The sequence below is a fragment of the Lynx canadensis genome, chromosome A2 (genome assembly GCF_007474595.2).
Source record: "Lynx canadensis isolate LIC74 chromosome A2, mLynCan4.pri.v2, whole genome shotgun sequence".
NCBI lineage: Eukaryota > Metazoa > Chordata > Mammalia > Carnivora > Felidae > Lynx > Lynx canadensis.
In genome coordinates, this window is record NC_044304.2 from 160679868 (window position 1) to 160703165 (window position 23298).

Here is a 23298-nt window from a genome sequence, read left to right on the forward strand (position 1 = left end):
AAAATCGATAAAGCATCTAAGTAGACTATTCAGAAGATAGGACACTAATAGAAATGACAAAGAGAATAGAAATACAACATTTTACCAGTATTTAGATGTAATGAACAAATTCATAGAAAATACGACATAGAAATAAGTAAAATAGATATGGAAGAGCAGAAACATAAATGGATGTGATCTTAAAACAAAGATATTAAATTTTATTATTAGCCTCAGATAGTTTAGGAATGATTCCAATTTTATCCAGTGCTCAAACCATCCTTTGAAGCCACTATTAACGTAATACTAAAACATAATGATGGTACAACATGGAGAAATACCAGGCGATGTCACTCATGAACATAGTAGCAAAATATCCAGAACAAATTACTAATTAGCCAACGATTTGTTAATATATATAGTTATTTATCAAAACAAAGTTGCTTATTTTACAAGTACTATCATTTTAAAAAAATCCGTAAATGCAATTTATCACATTAAACAGCGAAAAGGGGGAAATCATCATTTCGTTAAGTGCAGACAAAACATTGAATAGAATTAAATATCATGATAAAAATATTAGCAGATGGTAAATGGAAAAGAGAACTCCCTGAAACAGAAAGATGAAATGTTTTTTTTAAGTGACAGTAACATCACACTTAATGGTTAAACATTAAAAGCATTTTCCATATAATCAGTAAACATAGAGGAGACCCTTATCACCAATTTAGTTTAACATTGAGCAGTAGATCAGAACCACGGCATTAAGACGGTAAAGAAGGTATAAACTAGAAAGGAACAAACTAACATTATTCGTAAATAAAAATGTAGGCTTGGGAAAATTAAAAATATCAGTGGATTAATTTGTTACCAGTAAGAGAGTTTAACAAGTTTCTGGGTATAATATCAGCATAAAGAAATCCAGTTGTATCTCTGTACAAAACAGCACAGAGTGTTAGAATATGTTATGTTTAAAAGCCTGCCATTTATGAATAATTCTAACAAATATGTGAGAAACACAATTTACCAAGAAAATTATAAAGTTTGTTGAAAACTACTTTAAAACATCTAAATGGACAGACTTATCATGACAGTAAATAGGTTAAGTACATATTATAAGTCTGTAAATTTTCCACCAATTTATCTCTTGATTCAAAGTAATTCTGTTTAACATCCTACCTAGGTTTTCTTTTTCTTTTTCTTGTAAATTAAGGGGAGATTCGTTAATGTCACCTTAAGGGAAAATGTCTGTGGCGCTCAGTGCATTCACAGTATTGTACAATCTCTCCACCTGTCTGGTTGCAGAACACGGTCACCATCTTGAAACACAAAATATCCAATAAGAAAATGGGCAAAAACAGAAACAGATATTTTTTTAAGAGAGAGAGTGCATGAGCAGGGGAGAGGACAGAGGGAGAGAGAGAGAGAGAGAGAGAGAGAGAGAGAGAGAGAGAGAATCTTAAGCAGACTCCAGGCTCATTGCAAAGCCCAACGGGGCTTGATCCCACAGCCCTGGGATCATGACCTGAGCCAAAATCAAGAGTCAGATGCTCAACCGACTAGGCCACCCAGGTGCCTCTGAACAGATTTTTTTTTTAATAAGGAAAGATAAATGAATAAACATGGAACAGCAAATAATTTGTAAGTTATCCACGAAGTATAACTAAAACCAAAAAGAGGTACTGTTTGTCACTCCCCAGTGCGCACAAGTTAACAGCATAATATCAAAGGTTGTCAAGGATTTTGAAGTTTTATATACTGCTGGTAGGATTCTGCATTCCTGTTCCGTGTTCTCTTATTTGGGGATAACAAACAGTTGTGAGATGCACAAACCAGATGGCTCAACAACTTGCTATAGAACATGCTCCGAGCCCTTAGGCATTTTCCAGAGCGTGTGAAAATAGCAAAAAACTAGACACAGCCCAATGTTTGTTAATATTAGAATTAATAAAGTGTGATATACTCGAAGGGCAGTGCACCATACTGACAATGATAATAAACTAGGCACAAGTCTACTTATTTTATTATTATTCCTAATACTTATATAAACTTATATTTGTGTGTGTAAAATATTTTAACATTTAAACATTTTTAAATTGGACTCCCCATTGCTTACAAACTGAAATACAAAAATCACGAAAGTGCCCAAAACCATTTCTCCAACCATACATTCTGCTTCTTTCCACTGGCCCCGCCGGCCTAACCGATTACCCCCCCTTGGTTGCAGAAAAAAGTCATTTGTTTTCTGGCTTCATGTCTTGGCCCAGCCATTCAGGAGATGCTGAAACGCTCATCTCCTCATCCTGGTTTTCTAGATCCTACCTACCCTTCCATCAAAGCTGCAGTCAGACCTCCTCCTCATGGAAACCCTCCAGTCCACCTTGATCCTTGGGAATTGTTTCCTGCTCCGAAATCCTTCAGGACCCCAATGTGTTCCCCCCCACCCCCCCATTTTATTATGTGTATGCCCCATTAGATATCAAGGTATAAAACTTTTATCATTGTAAATTATGGAACATAAACATCTTTCCGCTAACTCCAAAGCTTGGGAACCAGGTTTTCACTCCTTTTCCCTAAATTGTCTCTCCAGCACTGAAAAGGTGCTTATTGAATGTGGAGCATGCCATTTCAACTGCAAAACAATATTTTGCTACTAATTTAAAAAGTTACCTTCCTCTTTTAAATACAAATCAAGCCAAGGTGCATCCATTATCTATCTATCAATAAAAGTCAAGGCACAAGATATCAACTACTTCTGTTTAAATGATGGGCTGGGGTAAGACATGTTTTAACAAATAAATGCAGTTTTAAATGGAAAATAAAAGGAGCAGCCAGTACTCAAGCAAATTATTATCTCTGACATCCAATTTTATACCCTCTTCATTTGTTCTATAAAGAGAAAAAGAAATATTTTAAATAAGTGGTCAAGGGCTTTTCTAGTGAAAAAGACTAGAAAAGTGTATTATTAAATCCTACAAACAGCACGTAGTTGTATCTGATCACTTTGGTATTACTAATCACATTTGTTCCTGGGGCCATGGTACAAAGGAATTAGCCAGAGCGATTGAGGGGGCCACAAACGCCATGACCTCTATGGAAACTGAGGCCAAGTTAACATAGAGGAGTTGGTTCAGTCTGTTCTCTTTAATACTGCTCAGAATAATAAACCCCCATCTGATCTCTCACTTCAACTCCATTCACATTAATAAAATCTAATTCATTTGAATGGGATTCAAAGTGATTTGATTCAATTCAATCAAATTCTGCTCGGTGGAATCAGTCCTTGATTGAAATCTATTAAGTTTGGTTCAATAAAATAAATTTAAATATTATGCAGTAAAATTAATTTTTAATTAACTAACATTTCAGCTAAGGTCCATTTTGATCTGAACTTCAATTCTCCATTTCTATATTTGGTCCCTATTCAAATTAGTAAAATATAGAAGGATCCAACATAATCCTGAAAGATGCACCGTAAGGCTAATCAGCTACATTCATTTCTATTCATCCCTAATCAAATGAGTTTAGTGACATTCAATCAGAGAGAGAGAAATGCTCACCTTTAACTACCATATTGAATGTTTTTATTAAAACTTCAAAATTATGCATTTTCCCAACTGCACCACACTGTCTGCAGTATGAACTCCATGGGACTTTTTTGGATTCATTCTCCATTTGATCTTTATATTAACAGAGAATAACATGGAATCAGATGGCCAGGAAACAAAAGGGAATGTTGTTATCCAGGTTAATGTTTTTACAAAACGGAGAGACAGCTTGAGATGATAGACCTTTGTATCTATGAGAATGCCAACATGTCTGATGCCTACCTTTATTTTTGAGGTTCTTACTCTGAATAGTAAAACACAGTCCTTAGGACTCAGGGTCGTGGTTGTGAAACGGAAAAAGCTCTGGATTGTTGTGACACAAGCTTTACATCTGGAATCAGCTTGAGAAGGTGGGAGTCACTGTGGAAGGCCGTGTTCCTCCTCTCGAATAATATTATAGGTACCAAATGTTGTCTCTTAGAGAGGTGACAAATAGCTACTAAGAATAGAGTGAAAAAGAAAGGTTGCAATGAGCACGTTATTCTGAAAAAAATTACTGGGAATTTTAAATGGAGATATTACTGCAATAAACACTTTTCATATCTTCGCTGGAAAATAAAGTCCTAGACTGGTACTCCAATGGCACTTGGGCACTGAGCCTCTCAGTATTCTGTGAACTAATGCACGCTGTCATCATCTCAGGTCAGTTGTGTGGAAGACCTATCAGACGATGAGGATCATCAGGGTTCTAGTGACTGAGCCCTAAGATTTTCCTCTGAGATTCTTATTCTATAGATCTTATTTTGTAGGCCGGGGAATCTAGAGGGTCGACAAGAGCCCCAGGTGGATCTCCTCTTAGGTCAATTGGAAACCCTTCTCTGTATTAATGTCCTGCCAGAGGCAAGAAAACACAGCAGCAGTCGCTCCATGACTTGGCCTCCCAGCCCTCATCTTCCCATGGGGATGCTGAGACTTGGGCTGCCATCATCTGGCTCCTAGAAGTCATTGCATGGGGACAGACTACATGTGGAAGAAGAGAGGCTGGCTCTATTTAGGCTAGAGAACTCTAGGACGGGTGGCCTGTCCCCTCTTCCAGTTCCTGGGGGCAAGGTGACTCGGCACTAGCTTTAGGGCTTTGCAACCCTTGGATTGTGCCCATCTCATGCTGAAGGAAAAGGGGGATCTGGCCTGCCCGATCTTCCAGATTGTCCAGCGGGCTCTGTAGTGGCTACAGCACCTCTGAAACTCCTCTTTGCTCCAGCCCGGCCGACAGCTTCCTGTAAGGTTTTACCTTCCTTGTTCTCTAGCATGTTTGCATTGCAGAGAAGATTCTCGCAGGTACCAACTGCTGTGTGCACGCAGTCTAGAATTACACCAATTAAAGATATCTTGGGGCGCCTGGGGGGCTCAGTCCGTTAGGCGTCCGACTTCAGCTCAGGTCATGATCTCACCGTTGATGAGTTCGAGCCCCACGTCTGGCTCTGTGCTGACAGCTCAGAGCCTGGAGCCCGCTTCCGATTCTGTGTCTCCTTCTCTCTCTGCCCCTCCCTGCTCGTGCTCTGTCTCTTTCTGTCTCAAAAATACATAAAAACATCTCTAAAAAAATTTTTTTAAAGGTATCTTTATTTAGTACGCCTATTCTATTTGTGGCATGGTGTGGAGCACTGTGGTCAGATCAGAGTGGTCAGCTGAAACTGACCAGTGAAGCGGCGGGAAAAAGAATCAGTGGTCCTTTGGTGAAGACAGAAGGGAGGAGAAAACGGGGGATTTTTCAGAGCGAGAGTCACTTCTTTAGAAATTGGATCCTGCACGATAGGGGGCTTCAAAGAGCCAGGATGCTGCCAAACAGAGGGAACGGTGAGGGGAACTGCCAGCAGGGGGCGTGGAGCTGAGCGCCGAAGGTGGGTGTCTGCCGTGGTTGTATCTGTTCTAGTTCCTCCGCTAAAAAGCCCCCCTGTGATTCCCTAACGGAAGTTGTAGATAAATAGATCGTAGTAGGTAAAATAAAACGAGATTTCACCAGGCTAAAAATACACTTCTTAAGTTTTCATTTTAGAGACAATAAAGCCTTGTGGCATTGTTTTTAATATCTTCTAGAAGTGGATGATACGGAGCTAATTAAATGTCCCAGTGACCCTACTCGGTCTTACCTAAGAGTGTGCCAGGATAACGTTTGTTTAAGCAGACCATTAAGGTACTTCGTGTAGCCCGGAAGTGTCGAAGAACACATTGTGAAAATCACACAGATGTACCACGTTTTCCTCCAGAGGTCCCCATGCACTTGCCGTTGGGTTTCTGAAACACCTTGTTAGTGGAGAAAATTAGAGAGATCTCTTGGTTTCTTCAAGTCCTCCCTCCTTCTTCCTTCCCCAGTTAGTCATCCAAACAATAATAAACCCTTCAGCATAATGAAACTTGACCTTGAGTACAAACAGTGTAGTGATTCTATGTAATTCAATCTGTATCTAGTTGTTTTAATACAATGTCCCTTACTTTGATAATTCAGCTTCTAGTTAACTTTGAATATGGGCCATCGTTACTAATCTTGTGCAGGTGGTTACACCTACTGAATACAGTTAACAAAAATCTTGTCTATTTTGAGATTAGAGAAGTTCTTGAACTCTCAGTGCTGGGTAATTAAATTCTTTCTCTTCTAACCACTTCGTATTCTTGTCTTTTTAAAGTCTTTCCGTCTTTACCGTCTTTAACGCTTTTCCCCCTGAGCCAATTAACAGTAAATAATGACTTATAAAGCAAAAAGTAGCACCTTATTAGCATAGCACTAGAATAAGGCAATTCTTTGTTCAATGAAAATTGAACCATTTTCTTGTTGAATATAAAATAGATGCCAAATTAATAATTTATTTTAGTTACAGTGATTTGATTTAGCCAAATGTGCCAGTGCTAATAACAAAGGGTACAATTTGCTTTTTCCCTGGAATCTGTGTTCCTTACTGGCATTCTGCTGTCCGTGGCACATGTGAAAACAGCTAGTTAAACATGTTGTACTGTGCTTAATTTATTTTCCTCGGAAGCACTACGAAATAACATTGATTTTGCCCCACCTTAACTGGGAACGGTAGCCATCTAAGGCCGTCTGTAACTTGACACAGAGGTGAGGTTTAGGGGGAGAGCTGGGAACTTGGGCTACTCTCACCTGGTCACTAGAGTGTCACCTCCTTGCACTGACCAGAGGAAATGTCAGTTCAGAATCACCCCCCCACACCCCGGATCCCACCCTGGTGTCTAATAAGAGTCCCTCTGTACAGGAAGTGAAGGTCGGCCATGTGAGATCCATCAGAGCCTGGATTCCACACAGAGCTTAGGCCTCCCGCTGGAACACCCACTGCCCAAACAACTTGACAATGAAGCGCCCTCTCCGGGTGCTTCTCCACACTCCCTGCCTCCAGGAATCAGAAGACTCTCTCTTCTATTTCCCCTACCACACATTTCTCAGAATCTCCTGCTAAAGGAGAGGCTGATAATGATCTTGTTCCTTTTCCTGACAATGTTCTGATTTCTATAAAGAATACTGAGCCACATTCAACTTCTCTCGTTCATGCATTTTATCATGATGTCTATAATGAAAATATAACAGTGTTAGGTTGTTCTACTAGTTGCTGGAAGAAATTATTTGAAATTGAGCTGAGGTTTTAGATATATGCTCTTCCAAGGGCTATTTGAATGACAGGGAGGGTGAAGGAGTTTCCTGCCAGAGAGTCCATTAACCCCAGTTCTATAGGTATCTGGTTTGTTTCCTCTCCTCTGTCAGGTGGGTTGGCACCTCCTCGTTCCCCAAACAATGGTAATCACCCAAATTTCCTTTGAAGGAAAGAATTTAGTATTAGGTTACCTTGGAGAGATTCAGTGTGATAAATAAATGTGATAACCAGTCTAGGTCATGCTTCTACATTTCGGGGATCAAGTTGTGATCTGGAAGGCCCCAGGGGCATTTGCAAGGTCAGCATGGTACTGTCCACCTTTGCTCTCTCCCTGTAACATGGCCTAGAGATAGAATCAACAGAGACCTTGTTCAGCTTACTGGACAGATGGTCTGGCTCAGATTTTTTTTTTTTTTTTTTTTTTTTTTATTTTTGGGACAGAGAGAGACAGAGCATGAACGGGGGAGGGGCAGAGAGAGAGGGAGACACAGAATCGGAAACAGGCTCCAGGCTCCGAGCCATCAGCCCAGAGCCCGACGCGGGGCTCGAACTCACAGACCGCGAGATCGTGACCTGGCTGAAGTCGGACGCTTAACCGACTGCGCCACCCAGGCGCCCCTGGCTCAGATTTTATAATTTCCATAAGTGGAATTTTTCAAGCCTTGTTTTTTGAAACTCTTGACTGCATCACAAAAAGAGTTTATTATTGGTCATGGTTGCAACATAGGGAAGCATCTGAATTTCCATGCTTTACTCTTCAATGGAGAGAGAAGGGAGGAGCAAAAACAAAACCAAACAAACAAACAAAGCCACCTTGAAGGTAGAAAGAAAACACAGCTCCCTGTATGCTGGGACATGGCTCAGATAGGAAAAGATAGGGGTTTCGGCATGGACCTCATCTCAGAGAGCTGGCTTCTTTTGCCCTTCATAAGAGGATACTGGAATCTCTCTCTACTATTTACCAGATCAAGTCAAATACCTTTTTGAAAATTCATATGCCATAAATGATCTTGCAAAGGGAAAAATAATAATTTTCCAAATTAAGTCAACACAACTGAAAAATCTAGAAATTTGTATGAATTAGAATATTTGTCTAACTCTTTTCCAAGTTCAGTGCATTTGCTCATTTATTACATCAAGGCTGAACCTCCCAGGAGAGTTTCATTGCTTTAAATTGCCCACCTTACAAACAATCCCATTTACAGTTGCACCAAAAAGATCAATATACCTAGCAACAAATCTAACCAAGGAGTTGAAAGACTTAAACTCTAAAACTAAAGACATTAATGAAAGAAATTGAAGATGACTCAAACAAAGGGAAAGATATCCCATGCTCATGGATTAGAAGAACTAATGTTCATACTACCCAAACAATCTACAGATTCAGTGATTCAGTGCAATCTCTTATCAAAAAGCCAGTAACATTTTTCACAGAACTGGAACAAGTAATCCTAGAGTTTGTGTGGTACCACAAAAGACCCAGGTAGCCAAAGCAATCTTGAGAAAGAACAACAAAACTGGAGGTATCACAATCCCAAGTTTTAAGATACTTTATAAAGCTATAGTAATCAAGACAGTGTGTTACTGGAAAAAAACAAAACAAAACAAAACAAAAAAACGTAGATCAATTGAAAAGGATCGAGAGCCCAGAAATAAACCCACACTTATATGGGCAATTAATTTACCACAAAAAAGGCAAGAATATACAATGGGGAAAAGACAGCCTCTTTAATAAAAGGTTTTGGGGAAACTGGACAGCTATATGCAAAAGAATGAAACTGGACCACTTTCTTACACCATACACAAAAATAAACTCAAAACGAATTAAAGACCTAAATGTGACACATGAAACCATAAAACTAGTAAAAGAAGACATAGGCACTAACCCCTTAGGCATCAGCATTAGCAACATATTTGTGGATAGATCTCTTCAGGAAAGGGAAATAAAAGTAAAAATAAACTGTTGGGACTAGACCAAAATGAAAAGCTTTTGCAAAGCAGAGGAAACCATCAACAAAATGAAAAATCAACCTACTGACTGGGAGAAGATATTTACAGATGATATATCCAATAAGGTGTTAATATCCCAAAAATAGAAAGAAATTATACAACTGAACACCAAAAAAACAATAAATAAGTAATCTGATAAAAAAAAGGGGCAGAGGATGTGAATAGGATATTTTTGGAAGAAGACATCCAGATGACCAATGAAGAGAAGGTCAGCATCACTCATCACCAGGGAAATGCAGATCAAAACCACAAGGAGGGGTGCCTGGGTGGCTCAGTTGGTTAAGCATCCAACTTCAGCTCAGGTAATGATCACATGGCTCGTGAGTTGGAGCCCTGAGTTGGGCTGTCCGAGCTGTCTGTGCTGACAGCTCAGAGCCTGGAGCCTGCTTCAGATTCCCCATCTCCCTCTCTCTCTGCACCTCCCCTGCTTGCTCTCTCTCTCTCTCTCTCTCTCTCTCTCTCAAAAGTGAATAAACATTTTAAAATGTAAAGAAAAAAACATAAGGAGATATCACCTCCTACCAGTCAAATGGCTGTTATCAAAATGACAAGAAATAACTAGTGTTGGCAAGGATGTGGACAAAGGAAACCCTCATAAGCTATTGGTGGGAATGTAAATTAGTGCAACCACTGTGGAAAATAGTATGGAAGTTCCTTAAAAAATGAAAAATAGAACTACCATACGATCCAGTAATTCTCCCACTGGGTTTTATGCGAAGAATACAAAAACACTAACTTGAAAAGATATATGCAGCCCTATGTTTATTGTATTATTAACCATAGCCAAGATATAGAAGCAACCCAAGTGTCCATTGATAGATGAATGGATAAAGAAGATGGTGTGTGTCTGTGTGTATGTGTGTGTGTGTGTGTGTGTGTGTGTGATCGACTATTAGCCATAAAAAGAGTGAGATCTTGCCATTTACATGAACATGGATAGACCTAAAGGGTATTATGCTAAATGAAATAAGTCAGAGAAAGACAAATACTATGTGATCTCACTTACGTGTGGATTCTAAAAAACAAAACAAATGAACAAGCAAAAAGCCAGACTCATAAATACAAAGAACACACTGGTGATTGCCAGAAGGGAGGGGGGATGGAAGATGGGTGAAATGGGTGAAGGAGATTAAGAGGTACAGACTTTGAGTTATAAAATAAATAAGTCACGGGGATGAAGAATACAGCAGAGGGAATACAGTTGATAAATATCGTAATAATGTGTGTGGTGACAGATGGGGACTGCTCTAACAATGATGAGCACTGAGTAATGTATAGAATGATCGAATCACTAGATTGTACACCTGAAACTAATATAATGTTGTATGTCAACTATACTTCCATAATAAAATAAAAATAAATAATCTACCTTAAAAAAAAAAAAAAAGACAAAACCGCGGCAGTTTTTATGCCATTCTGGTATGGCTCTTGCCTCATTTTCATTTCTGAGCAATCACACAGGTACTGGGGCAAGTGCATACCTAGGGTCCTGAAAGGGTGGTTGAGTTATTATAATTGGAATTCCAGCCATATACCTGAAGACTTTGACCGGCCTTCTCGGCTTCCTGGCTGACACTGCCCCCAGTAGGTTCCATTCCCTCCCAGCTTCCTGCAGGAGAAGCTCGTCTTAGGACCTCCCCTTCTCCCATTTTGTTCCCTCCCCTGTCTGTCGCTGCCTAGCTTCTTCTTGCCATCATTCACCTGAAACTCCCCTCAACAAAGTCTCCTGTGAGCGCTGAGCTGTCAAACTAAAAGAAAAAGTTAAGATTCCCATCTTCATGGACTTTGCTCTGAAATCTGACAATTCAGACCACACTGTCTTTTCGAAGTTCTTTGGTTTTTTTCCCTCCTCCCTCTCTGACTGCTCCCTTTCCTGACTTCCACCATGGCCATCTGCCTCTTTCTCTTCTCCAAGTGCTCTTATGATCTAAAATATTCCAACTGCATCTCTCCTGCTACCAGTATTTGCTCATTTACCCTCATGGTTCCTAAAATGGGACCTGCAGCCCAATAATGCTCCTGAGACCCAGACTTCTACATCCAATCGCCTGTTTTATGTATCAAGTCCATCACCCTTTCTTCAACACATTCCCTAAGCTTCTCATCTTCCTCCCCCATTATCTTGGTGAAACGCATCACCCAAGCCAGAAGCCTGGGATTATTCCACAACACCTTCTTCCTGTCCTCTCTGCCACCCTAATCCCAACAGTCTACACCAATTATACTTTGCTAATCTCTTCCTATTTTCTCTTCCTCTCCGTTTCCACTACTATTTTATTATTTCTCTTCTGTATTAACGTGGGAGCATCACCTCTGGCCTCCCTGACTTTATCCCCTGGAAATCTTTCACCTTACTATAGATCTTTGAGATACAAATTTGATTATGAAAATTCCCTGCTTAAAATCCTTTAATTGGCTCACATGACTTACAGGACGAAGTTCAATCTCTTTAAGTTGGGAGGAAATAAACACTGAAAAGCAAAAATAAGCCAGTGCAAAGTAACTTCTCATTTAGACAAAGATTTTTTGTGATATGCCCTCATCTCCCATCTATTACTACCTACCCCTGCTACCCTTTGAGCCTTATTCTACCATATTCTACCTACACACTCCTATATATTTTTCCATATAGAACTTTACCTCTCTGTCTTTTTACATTCTGCTCCCTCTTCCTACAAGCCTTTACCTCTCTTACATCCTTATTCACCTGAGTAATGCCCATTCAGCCTTCAACACATAGCTCAAATACTTTACCTTCTCCGGGAAACTTTTCTTCATGACCTCTTTTCCCTCATTCAGGCTCCCGTGTGTCATAAATCTTGTTAAACTCAATCTTTATCTCCATCATGCTGCCAAGTTTCTTAGAGTGTTTGACATGCAGTGGAAACTCAAGCACTGTTTGATGAGTGGATAAATGAATGAATACATGAGTGCATATTAGGCCAAATAACAAAAAGGAAAGTGTATTACGTAAGAGCGTTGTACAATATCTTGTGACATACAGTGTCACACTTCTGGTTTGGGAGCAGATCCGCGGTGTGATTGAAAGAGTCACTTCGCCTCTCTAGACCTCAGTTTCCTTACCTGCAAAATAAGGAGATCGCCTTAAGACACAATGAAGGTCATCTGGCTCTAATAGTCGGTGATCCCCCAGACTCTCATGTCACAGAAGAGCGCGGCTAGTCGTGAGCTCAGCTGTAATTTACAGAATCAGTGCACGGTCTATATGCCTTCATCAGGAGTGTCCCCATATGGCCAGCACTGGGGGGCACCTAAGTTCCTGAAGCTTCAAGGTCAAAGTGTCTTCCAGGGAAGGAGGTGCACATTCTGGTGGGGAAACTTACCATTGCCCATCGTGATTTTTTATTAAATATTCCTATTATTGAAAGACGTTTAGGGGCGCCTGGGTGGCGCAGTCAGTTAAGCGTCCGACTTCAGCCAGGTCACGATCTCGCGGTCCGTGAGTTCGAGCCCCGCGTCAGGCTCTGGGCTGATGGCTCAGAGCCTGGAGCCTGTTTCCCATTCTGTGTCTCCCTCTCTCTCTGCCCCTCCCCCGTTCATGCTCTGTCTCTCTCTGTCCCAAAATAAATAAACGTTGAAAGACGTTTACTTTTAAAGAGGGTAAAGTGATGTTCGGTCTACCAGACCGCGATGGTACCTCTGGGTGCGAGGGTGTGCGTGTGGCATTAAAGCGGGCGTGCCTCATCTACCTGACTGTGCCGTTTCCTTTTCTCATAGATGGAAGTCCTTACACCTGGTGGGTCGGCAAGGCCAACGAGAAGCATTACTACTGGGGCGGCTCCGGGCCCGGGATCCAGAAGTGTGCGTGCGGCATAGAGCGAAACTGCACAGACCCAAAGTACTACTGTAACTGCGATGCGGATTACAAGCAGTGGTGAGTGCATGCTCCCCTCCCCACGGGCCTTCAGGTCAGAGCGATTCGGTAGAAGAGACCGTTTGAAAATTGCTGAAATAATAGGACAATAGGGTAGCAGTGTCTGGGAAGTAACCCAGGTGACAAATGTCAGGAACACACCAAAAAACATAAAAGCAGAAAGAGGTCAGCATTACAGCGGGTGCGTTCAGAAATAAACAGGCACAAAATTGATGCGTTCCCATTTTATTCAGAGAGAAGAATAATGAGCCATGTAGAAGATGGTGCTTTACATTATGAAACGTGCTTAGTAACAACAGAGGGAATGGCCGTGGGCAGGGAGCCCGTGGGCAGGCGTGTGAGAGAGTCCCCGGTAAATGGTCTCCTTCCACCTCCTGCAATGTTTGCTTTGAGAAGCTGCCTGAGAGAAAAAGAGGAGGGGGAAGGGAAAGGAGAACGTCATTCTTTGCTCTATCTTGAGCAACAGTGTTTGCCTGTCTACTGTTTCTTCGTGCCTTGAACTGTTTATAACTCTGATACAGATCAAGTTCAGGAAAGATCCATCTTGGGTTTCTTCCGTCCCTCTCCTGGCTTTTGTTCTGCTTCACAGTGAATGGCTGGGTCTGCATCTGTGTGATAAAGATAAAGATAAAGATAAAAGATAAAAGATAAAGATAAAGATAAAATCAGCTGTCATTCCGTGTGCAAAACAGAGGCCCCGGAACTTAGGTGAAAGTCTGTAAACCCAAGTACATCTTTCCCCAGAAATACATATCACACACCTGCTTCTCACAATTTCAGAAGCAGGGAGGACCCTCTGTGCTCCTCTCCTGCCCCCGGCCAGCAGCAGAGAGCAGGGCTCCGAATTTTCCCAAGAACAACCACAGGTTACTTCCGTCTGCTTCTGGTTCACACTACTTAGAAAGACAATTTACAAGACAAGTTCATTCTACCGGTTAACTGAAAACTAATTCTAATTGTAAACTTATATGATTTCTAGGTAGGGTGTCTACCTATTTTCCAAATTTTCTCTTAGCAAATGAAATGAATTAGCAAGGCTGTATATTTCAGTGTTTTAGAATTGCGTGTGCACGTGCATGTGCGTGCATGTGCAAGTAGCTACCATTACTCTTTGATCGTGGTCTATTGTAAAGAGAAAAGCATGAAACTCAATTTTTAAGTTTATTTGTTTGGAAGTTGTCTCTACACACACATTCACACACTCCGCAAAGACTGGAAGTCAGGAGAACAGAAGCCAAAGGCAGGGCTCTGAAGTTGACTTTTCATTCATTAAGTCAGTCTACCATCACTCAACAGATATTGATTGAACATCTTATGTACCAGGTACTGGGGATAAAACACTGAATGACAAGGACAAGAATCCCTGCCTTGACCTATGTTCTTGTTGTCGCTTGTTACTGGTGTGTGTGTCCTTAAGCAAGTTCCATAGACTCGGATCCATTAGTCAGTTCAACGTTGAATCCCAGGCCCTTCGAGAAGCTGACTGTGTCCTCTCCAAGAAGGAGAAGTGGGAGCATTGTCCCGGGTGGTTCATTGTCTAGCAACGCGGAGGGTTCATCCTACCACAGAAGACAGTTGACATATTCAGAAAAAGGGAAATCTTGTGCATATAGCCAAGTGAAATTCATTTTTGTCAGACATCCTGATGAGTGCTAGGGATAGAATGGTAAATAGAACTTGCATCTTGTCCTGAAAGAGCTCAAAAACCAGTTGTAGGGAAAAAAAAACCACAGAAACAGGCAGCATAATACAATCAGTGCTCTGATAAAGGTATTACAGGATACAACAAAACTAATGGAAGAAAATTTAAGTCTGACTGAGGGAGTGGAGGGAGCGGTTAGTAAAGTGCTCACAGGAAGAAGGATGCTTGAGAGAGAAGAAAGAGTTTGCTGGGCACACTCATCCTCGCAAGATCGTCTTGGAGGAGAAGCAGTTTGAGCAAGCGTCCGCGCAGTAGATTTGGAATGCGGTGTGGACAAGAGGAGCCACAGTAACGCTAAGCATGTGGGCAGTTCGACATCGGCACTTCCGTTCTTTGCGGGGCATGGTGGGAGTTTGGATTTCCCAGTGATGAGCCCTGTGGAGGTAGGCTTGATGGAGCAGGCAGAGGGGGAGGGGGATGTCACAACAGTCCTTGAAAGACATCAAGGGCTCAAGGTGAACGAAGGCACAGCCACAAAGGAGGAAAGTGTATGAGATGTTGTGACGTGTCTAGCAAATTTGATAGTTAGGCCTCTGTGAGAAGTAAGGGAGGAATGTGGGTAGGCTCCCCCTTGGGCACCTGGAAATGGAGTGGAAGCAGGGCCATGCATCAGGCTAAGGAATAAAGCTTTGAGCCAGTAGATGGTGAGTTCCGCTTGGCAAGTATTAAGTTGGAGGTGCCAGCATAACATCGTGTCTAAATCCAGAGAGGTGCCGTTAATGGGATGGCCGGTAAGAAATAGAGACTTCAGAGAAATGTCTTTGCGTCTGAAATCATTTCCAAGAACACACCCGAATTCAGACCAAAGTGAGCAGACTCATCGCAGACAGACCTATTCGACGGCACTCACACACATTGCTCTGGCAAGACGTGATCGGATCGTAACCGTTGACAGTTTCTCGGGGCCCCAGACACCCCACCCCTTTGCTTCTGTGAAACTTGTCTGATGTCCCCTTTAACAGAAGCACTATCTTTTGAGAAAACTGAAATATATAATGAATATGTTCACCGTAAATAGCTATTAAAAGGATCTTCCCTGTTTAGCACGAGAAAGAAAGCTTTTGGTGATGTCTTGTTGGTCTTTGAATTCACCAGCACCTGGCAAAGGCCTTGCTATGTGGATGCTTTACAAATGACATAGATTTGACACTTCTGAGGGAAGCTTTCAACCACTCTGAAACACAGATTTGTTGTCTGTATAATAAAAATAAATCTTGATTGGCAGACGGTAAACGGATTATAGGATATGAAAACATTCTGTAAATTGTATAATATGGGATACATAGCTATTTGCAATTCTTAATTATATAATTTTCAGTGCAAGTCTTCATGATTCCAAATGAATCTTTAGAGGGGCGCCTGGGTGGCTCATTCGGTTAAGCGTCTGACTTCAGCTCAGGTCAGGTTCTCGCGGTTCGTGGGTTCGAGCCCCGTGTCGGGCTCTGTGCTGACAGCTCGGAGCCTGGAGCCTGCTTCGGATTCTGTGTCTCCCTCTTTCTCTGCCCCTCCCCTACTCATGCCCTGTCTCTCTCTCTCTCTCTCTTTCCCTCTCTCTCTCTCTCTCTCTCCCCCCCCCAAAAATAAATACACATTTATTTTAAACATTAGAGTAGGACATATTATTTTTACTATTTGCATGTTGAATGCAACCCTAGCTAAAGTTGTTAACAATTTTACAGTTGCATAAATTTATAGTTGCATAAATTTACAGTTGCATAAATTGGGGCCCAGGAAAATTTAAATAAGTTTCCGAAAATTATATTAGAAATGAGAAACAGAGAGAAGGCCAAGACCCAGATTTCCAAACTTCCGGTTCAATGTTTTCCTATAATATCACGATCAAGGAAGACTACTCACATTGTTTTTCCATCTTTTTAATGATTTATGAATTTAGTGTCTAACTAGCCATATGTGAATTTTAAACTTAAAGTTTAACCAAGCAGACTACATGTCTTATGTTCTTTTTTTTTTTCTAGAGGAACTCTAAAACTTAGATTAAGCATTTTTTCTTATTTATTAGAGAAAAATACACAAAAATGAAGCTGGGATAAATGAGATTATAGCTCAGGACACAAGTGGGCCTCGTAGCAAAGCTATGATGACCTATGAGAACTCTCACCATCTCCATGATTGCCTGATTATCTGTGCCGTGAGAAGTTTTGCACAGTTATTTCTGAGACTGAACGTAATTTAACATTTATGATTTACTATTCTCAGCAACAGTAAATAGTCCCACCTACCGTGCCAGAACCCTAATTAAGTGAGCCTTGGTCTCAGCTAAGTGCCCACCACTGGGTAATTCGTGGTCTCTTGCCGCCTGACTCAATGAGCTCACTCATCACATCTGAAATTAGCAATGCCAAAAATGAAATTACCAGTGAAGGCGTGCTAGTCATTGCTTCACTGCCCTTTTCTCGTTGCCCTTGGAGAATTTCTGGGTAACTGTGTGCGGGCCAACATGAGCCCATACGCCGGGGGAAATGAGGGAGGTGAAAAGCTATTAACACAGTCTCTGTGTTACAATCAGGGAGCAGTTCCCACCTCCGTCTTAGAAAAGACCAGGTACATACTAACTTGTGCCCCATTCCATTGGCCCTGAATGGAGTTGGCTTGTCTTCCTGGCCTAGAAATAGAAATAAGCCATGACCAACTTTATATAGACAGCAGAACCTCTTTAATGCTTTAAAACCAGAAACATTGGGCTCAGCTTCCTACCAACAATTGTTAAGTACTTTGAATGTTTTGAAAAGGAATCATTATATATTTTCTCACCATTTATAAACAGTTTCATCTCATCTTTGATAGCGTCTTTCCATGAAACGTCTTTACTTTTACTCAAAGTGAAATGCTTGCGTGTGCGTTCTCGTTTGCCATGTGGCTCAGATCACAATAGTGAACGTTTGGGGATGTTAATCACGTGTCAGACAGTTTCAAGAGCTCCAATGTTCCATGTCATTGACACATTACAGTGACCCTACGATTAAGGTACTTACTTTATGCTCATTTTACAAATCAGGAAATTAAGTCCCAGAGAGGTTAAGTTACTTCCCCAAGGTCACACAGCTAACAAGTGGGAGAACCACAATTCGAAAACTCCAGACTCATGCTGAGATATTCTGCAGCCAGGCATAAAGTCTGTAAAATTTTTAAATATGCTCTGTGTAGAGTGTGGCAAACAAGCTGCCTTATAGAGGCAATTTGCTGGGGCGCCTGGGTGGCTAAGTCCGTTAAGTGTCCGACTTCAGCTCAGGTGATGATTTTACGGTTCGTGGGTCTGAGCCCCACATCGGGCTCTGTGCTGACAACTCGGAGCCTGGAGCCTGCTTCAGATTCTGTCTGCCTCTCTCTGCCCCTCCTGTGCTCATGCTCTCTCTCTCTCTCTCTCTCTCTCTCTCTCTCTCAAAAAGAAATATTAAAATGAAGGCAATTTGCTATCAAACCTTTAACAGATATTCTTTGAACCTTTTACTATATGGCATTTTAGTTTCTTAAATAGATACAAACAAATGTAGGTACTTTTCTCCCCATTTTTTATAGCAGCCAAGACAAAACAAACCCAAACAGAAATTTCCATCAATAGAATCTTAAGTAATTATATTATCGAGTTGTTGAAGGAAGGAAGGAAGTAGATACACAAACACTTGCATAGAAAAATAGCCAAAGTAAAAATACAAAAAGAAAGCTGAAGAATCTACAATATGAGTCTGTTTTTGTAAAAAAATACACATACAGCCATAACCCTTATATACATATAGGCAAGTTCTGGAAACCGTACAAAATAAACTATTTTTTTAATGTTTATTTATTTATTTTGAGAGAGAGAGAGAGAGTGCATGAGTGGGGGGCGGGGTCAGGAGCAAGAATCCCAAACAGGCTCCACACTCAGCACAGAGCCCGACGTGGGACTCGAACTCATGAACCATGAGATGGTGACCTGAGCCGAAACCAAGAGTCAGACGCTTAACTGACTGAGCCACCCAGGTGCTCCATTGTGCTAACTCTTGTTAATGGTTTACTTTGCAGGTGCCTGGGTGTTTCAGTCAGTTAAGTAAGTGACAGACTCTTGATTCTGACTTAGGTCATGATCTCACGGCGGTGAGCTGGAACCCCTCCTTGGGCTCCATGCTGACAGTGCAGAGCCTGCCTGGGATGCTCTCTCTCTCTCTCTCTCTCTCCCTCTCCCTCTCCCTCTCTCCCTCTCTCCCTCCCTCCCTCCCTCTCTCTCTCTGCCCCCTCCCACATTCACTGTCTCTGTAAATAAATAAATAAGCTTAAAAAAAAGAGTTAACCCAGTAGACGAAGGAGTCTTGTCTTTATCCCATTCTACATCTTATTTACCCTTTGGATTTTTGGCCGTGATTATAGGTAACCTGTTTGCTTAAAATTTCTAAAAGTAGTTTCCAAATCTTATATGGAAAAGTAAGGGCCCTCACAGGCATCCCATTACATAACAAAACAATATTAAACCAGACTCTTAAGAAAGCAGATAGAAGAATAATGTTCGATAACAGCACAAAAGCTACTCTCTTCTTGATTCTGTTGTCCCCAGTATTGGGGTGAGTTTCTAGGAAAGCTGGAGAGCACTCCTCTCCCATGTAGCACGGTGAAACACAACATCTAGGCCACTAGCCTTTACCTACCTGCAGAAGACTACGGTTTATCTCGATCTGAATTCTGTAAAACTCATGCTGGTGCCGTTAATCCTTCTGGGATCCTGCTTGAGACAACATTCTCAGTCGTCTGATTCTTGCCTATTAGAGGATGTGATATTACGAATAGTATGGGTATCAGTTATGAGTAATGCTCTTCTGGTCGCGAAACCAACCAAAACAGTAGCCAATATTCAAATAAGTGTGTGTGTGTGTGTGTGTGTGTGTGTGTGTGTGTGTGAAATGAAATATTAAAATGGGTAGTTACCCATACATTTCCTTTTTAGAGACATAAATGGAGCTGACCTTCTAATCTAATGAAGGCTATCTTTCTTAATTTAAGTTAAGCTTTGCTTAAAAAACACAAAGAAAGATGGGGTACCTGGGTGGCTCAGTCAGTTGAGCATCCGACTTCAGCTCAGGTCATGATCTCACTGCTCCTGAGTTCAAGCCCCACATCGGGCTCTGTGCTGACAGCTTGGAGCCTGGATCCTGCTTCAGATTCTGTCTCTGTCTCTCTGCTTCTCCCCCGCGCTTGCTTTCTCTCTCTCACATGTAAATAAATATTTTTTAAAAATTTTTTAAAAAGCAAAGACAGAAAAAGGGAACTTTAAACTGATTGGGCCCCAGAGTTTCAGTGTATTTCAGCACAGTGCAGATTTCAGACACGTTCCATGACCCCCTGGATTTTAGTCCTTCTACTTCCTCTCTGAAGTCTACCGGTCAGATTTCCTGCACCGTGAAGTTGCATCTAAATAGGATATTCCTCGAAAGTCTAGCAGCTAAGCTCGTTTAGAAGTGTAACTACTTTTCAATATGTGGGTCGGGGCTAAGAGCTCCAGGCGAGGGCTTCTGCTCTTTCATTAGGAATTCACCCTGAGATGTGAAATAGGAAATATGAGCGAGGCACAGGTAGGCGGGTGCTGGAGAGTTCCAGATGCCAAGCAGCCCTGCAAGTTGAAAGACCTCTTAGCGATGGGGGTAGGGAAATGCCTCTCCCCATTTCCAGAGGAAAGCATGAAAATGATACATTATGTTCTGTCTCAGGGATATTTTGGTGCCAACTTACTTGGCACAGCATAGAACCTCCTGTCACCTCATGGATTGTGTCATGACAGAAAGGTAATTGGGCACCGGAGAAGATGTCAGCAGAGTGTCAATATGGTTTGACCACTGCCCCTAAATAATATTGATGACAGGAAAGGGAGAGGGATTAATCAGGCGTGAGCCTGTCAGATGTTCGGAGCGCGCTGCAGGTTCCAGAGAAAGATGCACCCCACCGACAGAATGCTAAATGGACTCCCGACAGAAGACATTATTTAGCCATCTCGCGAAAAACAGAACGAAGACGCAAGAAGGCTTTCTGAGAAAAGCGTAGTTCATTTTCCATCACCTCTCCCTGGCACGCTTTAAAAAGAGGGAGATCTCTTCTATTTTCTGGGATGAAAAAAAAATTGCGGTCTCCCTAAAAATCGACCATGAGTAAAGAAAGGATCAAGTCAAAAGCCATGTCGTTCAGTTTAGGCCGAAGAGCCAGGCAAGCAGTTTTGGGGCCCCGTGGCAAGCGGGTCATGGGGGTGCCACATGTGACACAGCCCGTTTGTTTGCTCGCCCTGTGTACTTCCGGAAGGTGAAATCCATTCCACGCGAAACTCACCATCACACCCTCCTTACCGCCTCTCCTGGGCCTTTCGCAGATGCCTGGCCCTCTGTGGTTCCAGCTTGTCTCTTGCTACGGCTCACTTCTAAACCTGACCTCGGAGCAGTACTCTAGCAACCTCCCAAAATAATTCCGAAGCTTGACGCTCCCCCATCCAACGACTTTATAACTGTGGTTATCACCGTCTGGCTTCATAGAAACTAGAACCACCTAGGAAGCACTGAAAATTACTGATCATCAGGCCCTGCCTCGGAGTAATCAAACCCAAAATCTCTGAGGGTCAGGTCTGGCCATCCCAGATTCTGCACACTTCCAGGATTTCGAGTGTGTGGCCAGGGCTAAGAACCAGTGATTTCTGGTTAACTTGAACTGCACGTAATAAAAAATATATATATATAAAGAAATAAGCTTTAAGCAAGATGAAAACTTATTTCCCTATTATGTAAAAGTAGCCCACACTCCTCCCAACAACCTGCTCTAGTGTTCTTAGAGTTTGACCACATCCTCAGGCTCCAGTAGGGCTTCCAGTGCTCCGGCCGTCACATTCACATTCACATTCCAGGCAGAAGGTGAGATCTCCAGAGTCTCTTCCCATCTTACCCGCCCAGCTTGACCTCACTGTCCACCACGGCCATTCTGAGAACGTGTGTACTTCCTCATCGCCGGCCCGTGACCTGCACCTAAAATATCCCATCTCGTGTCTGCGGAGCAAACATCACTCCCCACTGAAGATCAGCTTCCATGCTTATTTCTCGAGGAGCTCTCCCCCACTTTGCCCCCCCCCCCCCCCCAACATCTAACCAAAACCTGTTACTTAAAAGCTTGCCTCCCTAGGGGCACCTGGGTGGCTCAGTAGGTTAAGCCTCCGACTTGGCTCAGGTCATGATCTGACGGTCCGTGAGTTCGAGCCACGCGTCGGGCTCTGTGCTGACAGCTCAGAGCCTGGAACCTGTTTCAGATTCTGTGTCTCCCTCTCTCTCTGACCCTCCCCCGTTCATGCTCTGTCTCTCTCTGTCTCAAAAATAAATAAACATTAAAAAAAATTAAAAAAATAAAAGCTTGCCTCGCTCGTTCCCAAAGCCAATTTATTATAATGTTATTTTGTGTCTTACCTATAACTATTTGTCTCCTCTCTCAAACTGTAAGCCTCACGAGGCCAAACCCCACACCTCATTCCTGTTTATAAATCCTCTGTGCCTGTCGCTAGCTACTCAGCAACTATCTACAATTTGATTTAAACCTGTAGCTCTTTAGAGATTTATTTTTTTTTTTTACTGTGTGTAAACTTTCCTTTTGTCGTGAAATATAATGCACAAGAGACGCCCGTACTTGACTCTTTGAAGATATTCTTTTTACCCTGGGCAGCGAAAATTGGAAAGTGATTTTGTATTTGAGTAATAATGTAATTCCACCAAGATAGCTCTTAAAATGCTAATAATATGCGTATACGAATACGTGTATCTGTTCTTATATATTCATTTACACATATCTACATATATGTTAAATATACATATGGCATTATTATATATGATGTATAATACGTTTATTCATTTTTTGGAAGCATGCTCATTGTGTTCAGCTAGCTAAATGCCTTATATTAATATGAAATAATTTACTCTGTATGCAAGAAGGTAAATGACTGAGATGGAAATACAGGACACTTGGAGAATGAGAGGAGATGTACCCAGATAATAATACTTTCCTGCCTATCTTTGTCATCACTGAGAAGGGTGTACCCCTACTATAGGCAGTGTGTGTGGTATGCAGGATAATGGTCCCCAAAGATGTTCAGGGTCTGATTTCCAGAACCCATTACCATGTTACCTTACATGGCAGAAGGGGCTTTGCAGATGGATGAAGGGTAAAAACCTTGAGATGCGAGGTTGGTGAACCGTCTCATCAAAAGAGTACTTAAAAATGAAGCACATTTCCCAGCTGTGGAGAGAAGGAAATCTGGTGATGGAAGGAAGATTGGAGAGAGCCTGGATTGCTATCTTTGCAGGTGAAGGAGGGGATCCGTGAGCCATGCGTGTGGGTATCGTCTAGACGCTGAAAAAGGCAAGGGAAATGGATTGTCCCCCAGAAATTCCAGAAAGAAACTGAGCCCTGACAACACCTTGATTTTAGTCCAGTCGGACTCATGCTGGAGTATTAATCTATAGAACTGTAAGAGGACAGCTCTGTGCTGTTTTC

General features: G+C 41.9%; 1 protein-coding gene across 1 annotated transcript in view; it reads left to right on the forward strand.

Annotated features, from left to right (window-relative positions):
- The window catches only part of CNTNAP2 (contactin associated protein 2), a 1395900-nt gene that overhangs the window by 949134 nt on the left and 423468 nt on the right, over positions 1–23298 (forward strand). The window contains 1 exon segment of the mRNA XM_032592507.1: positions 12938–13094. Coding sequence (XP_032448398.1) covers positions 12938–13094 — 157 coding nt within the window.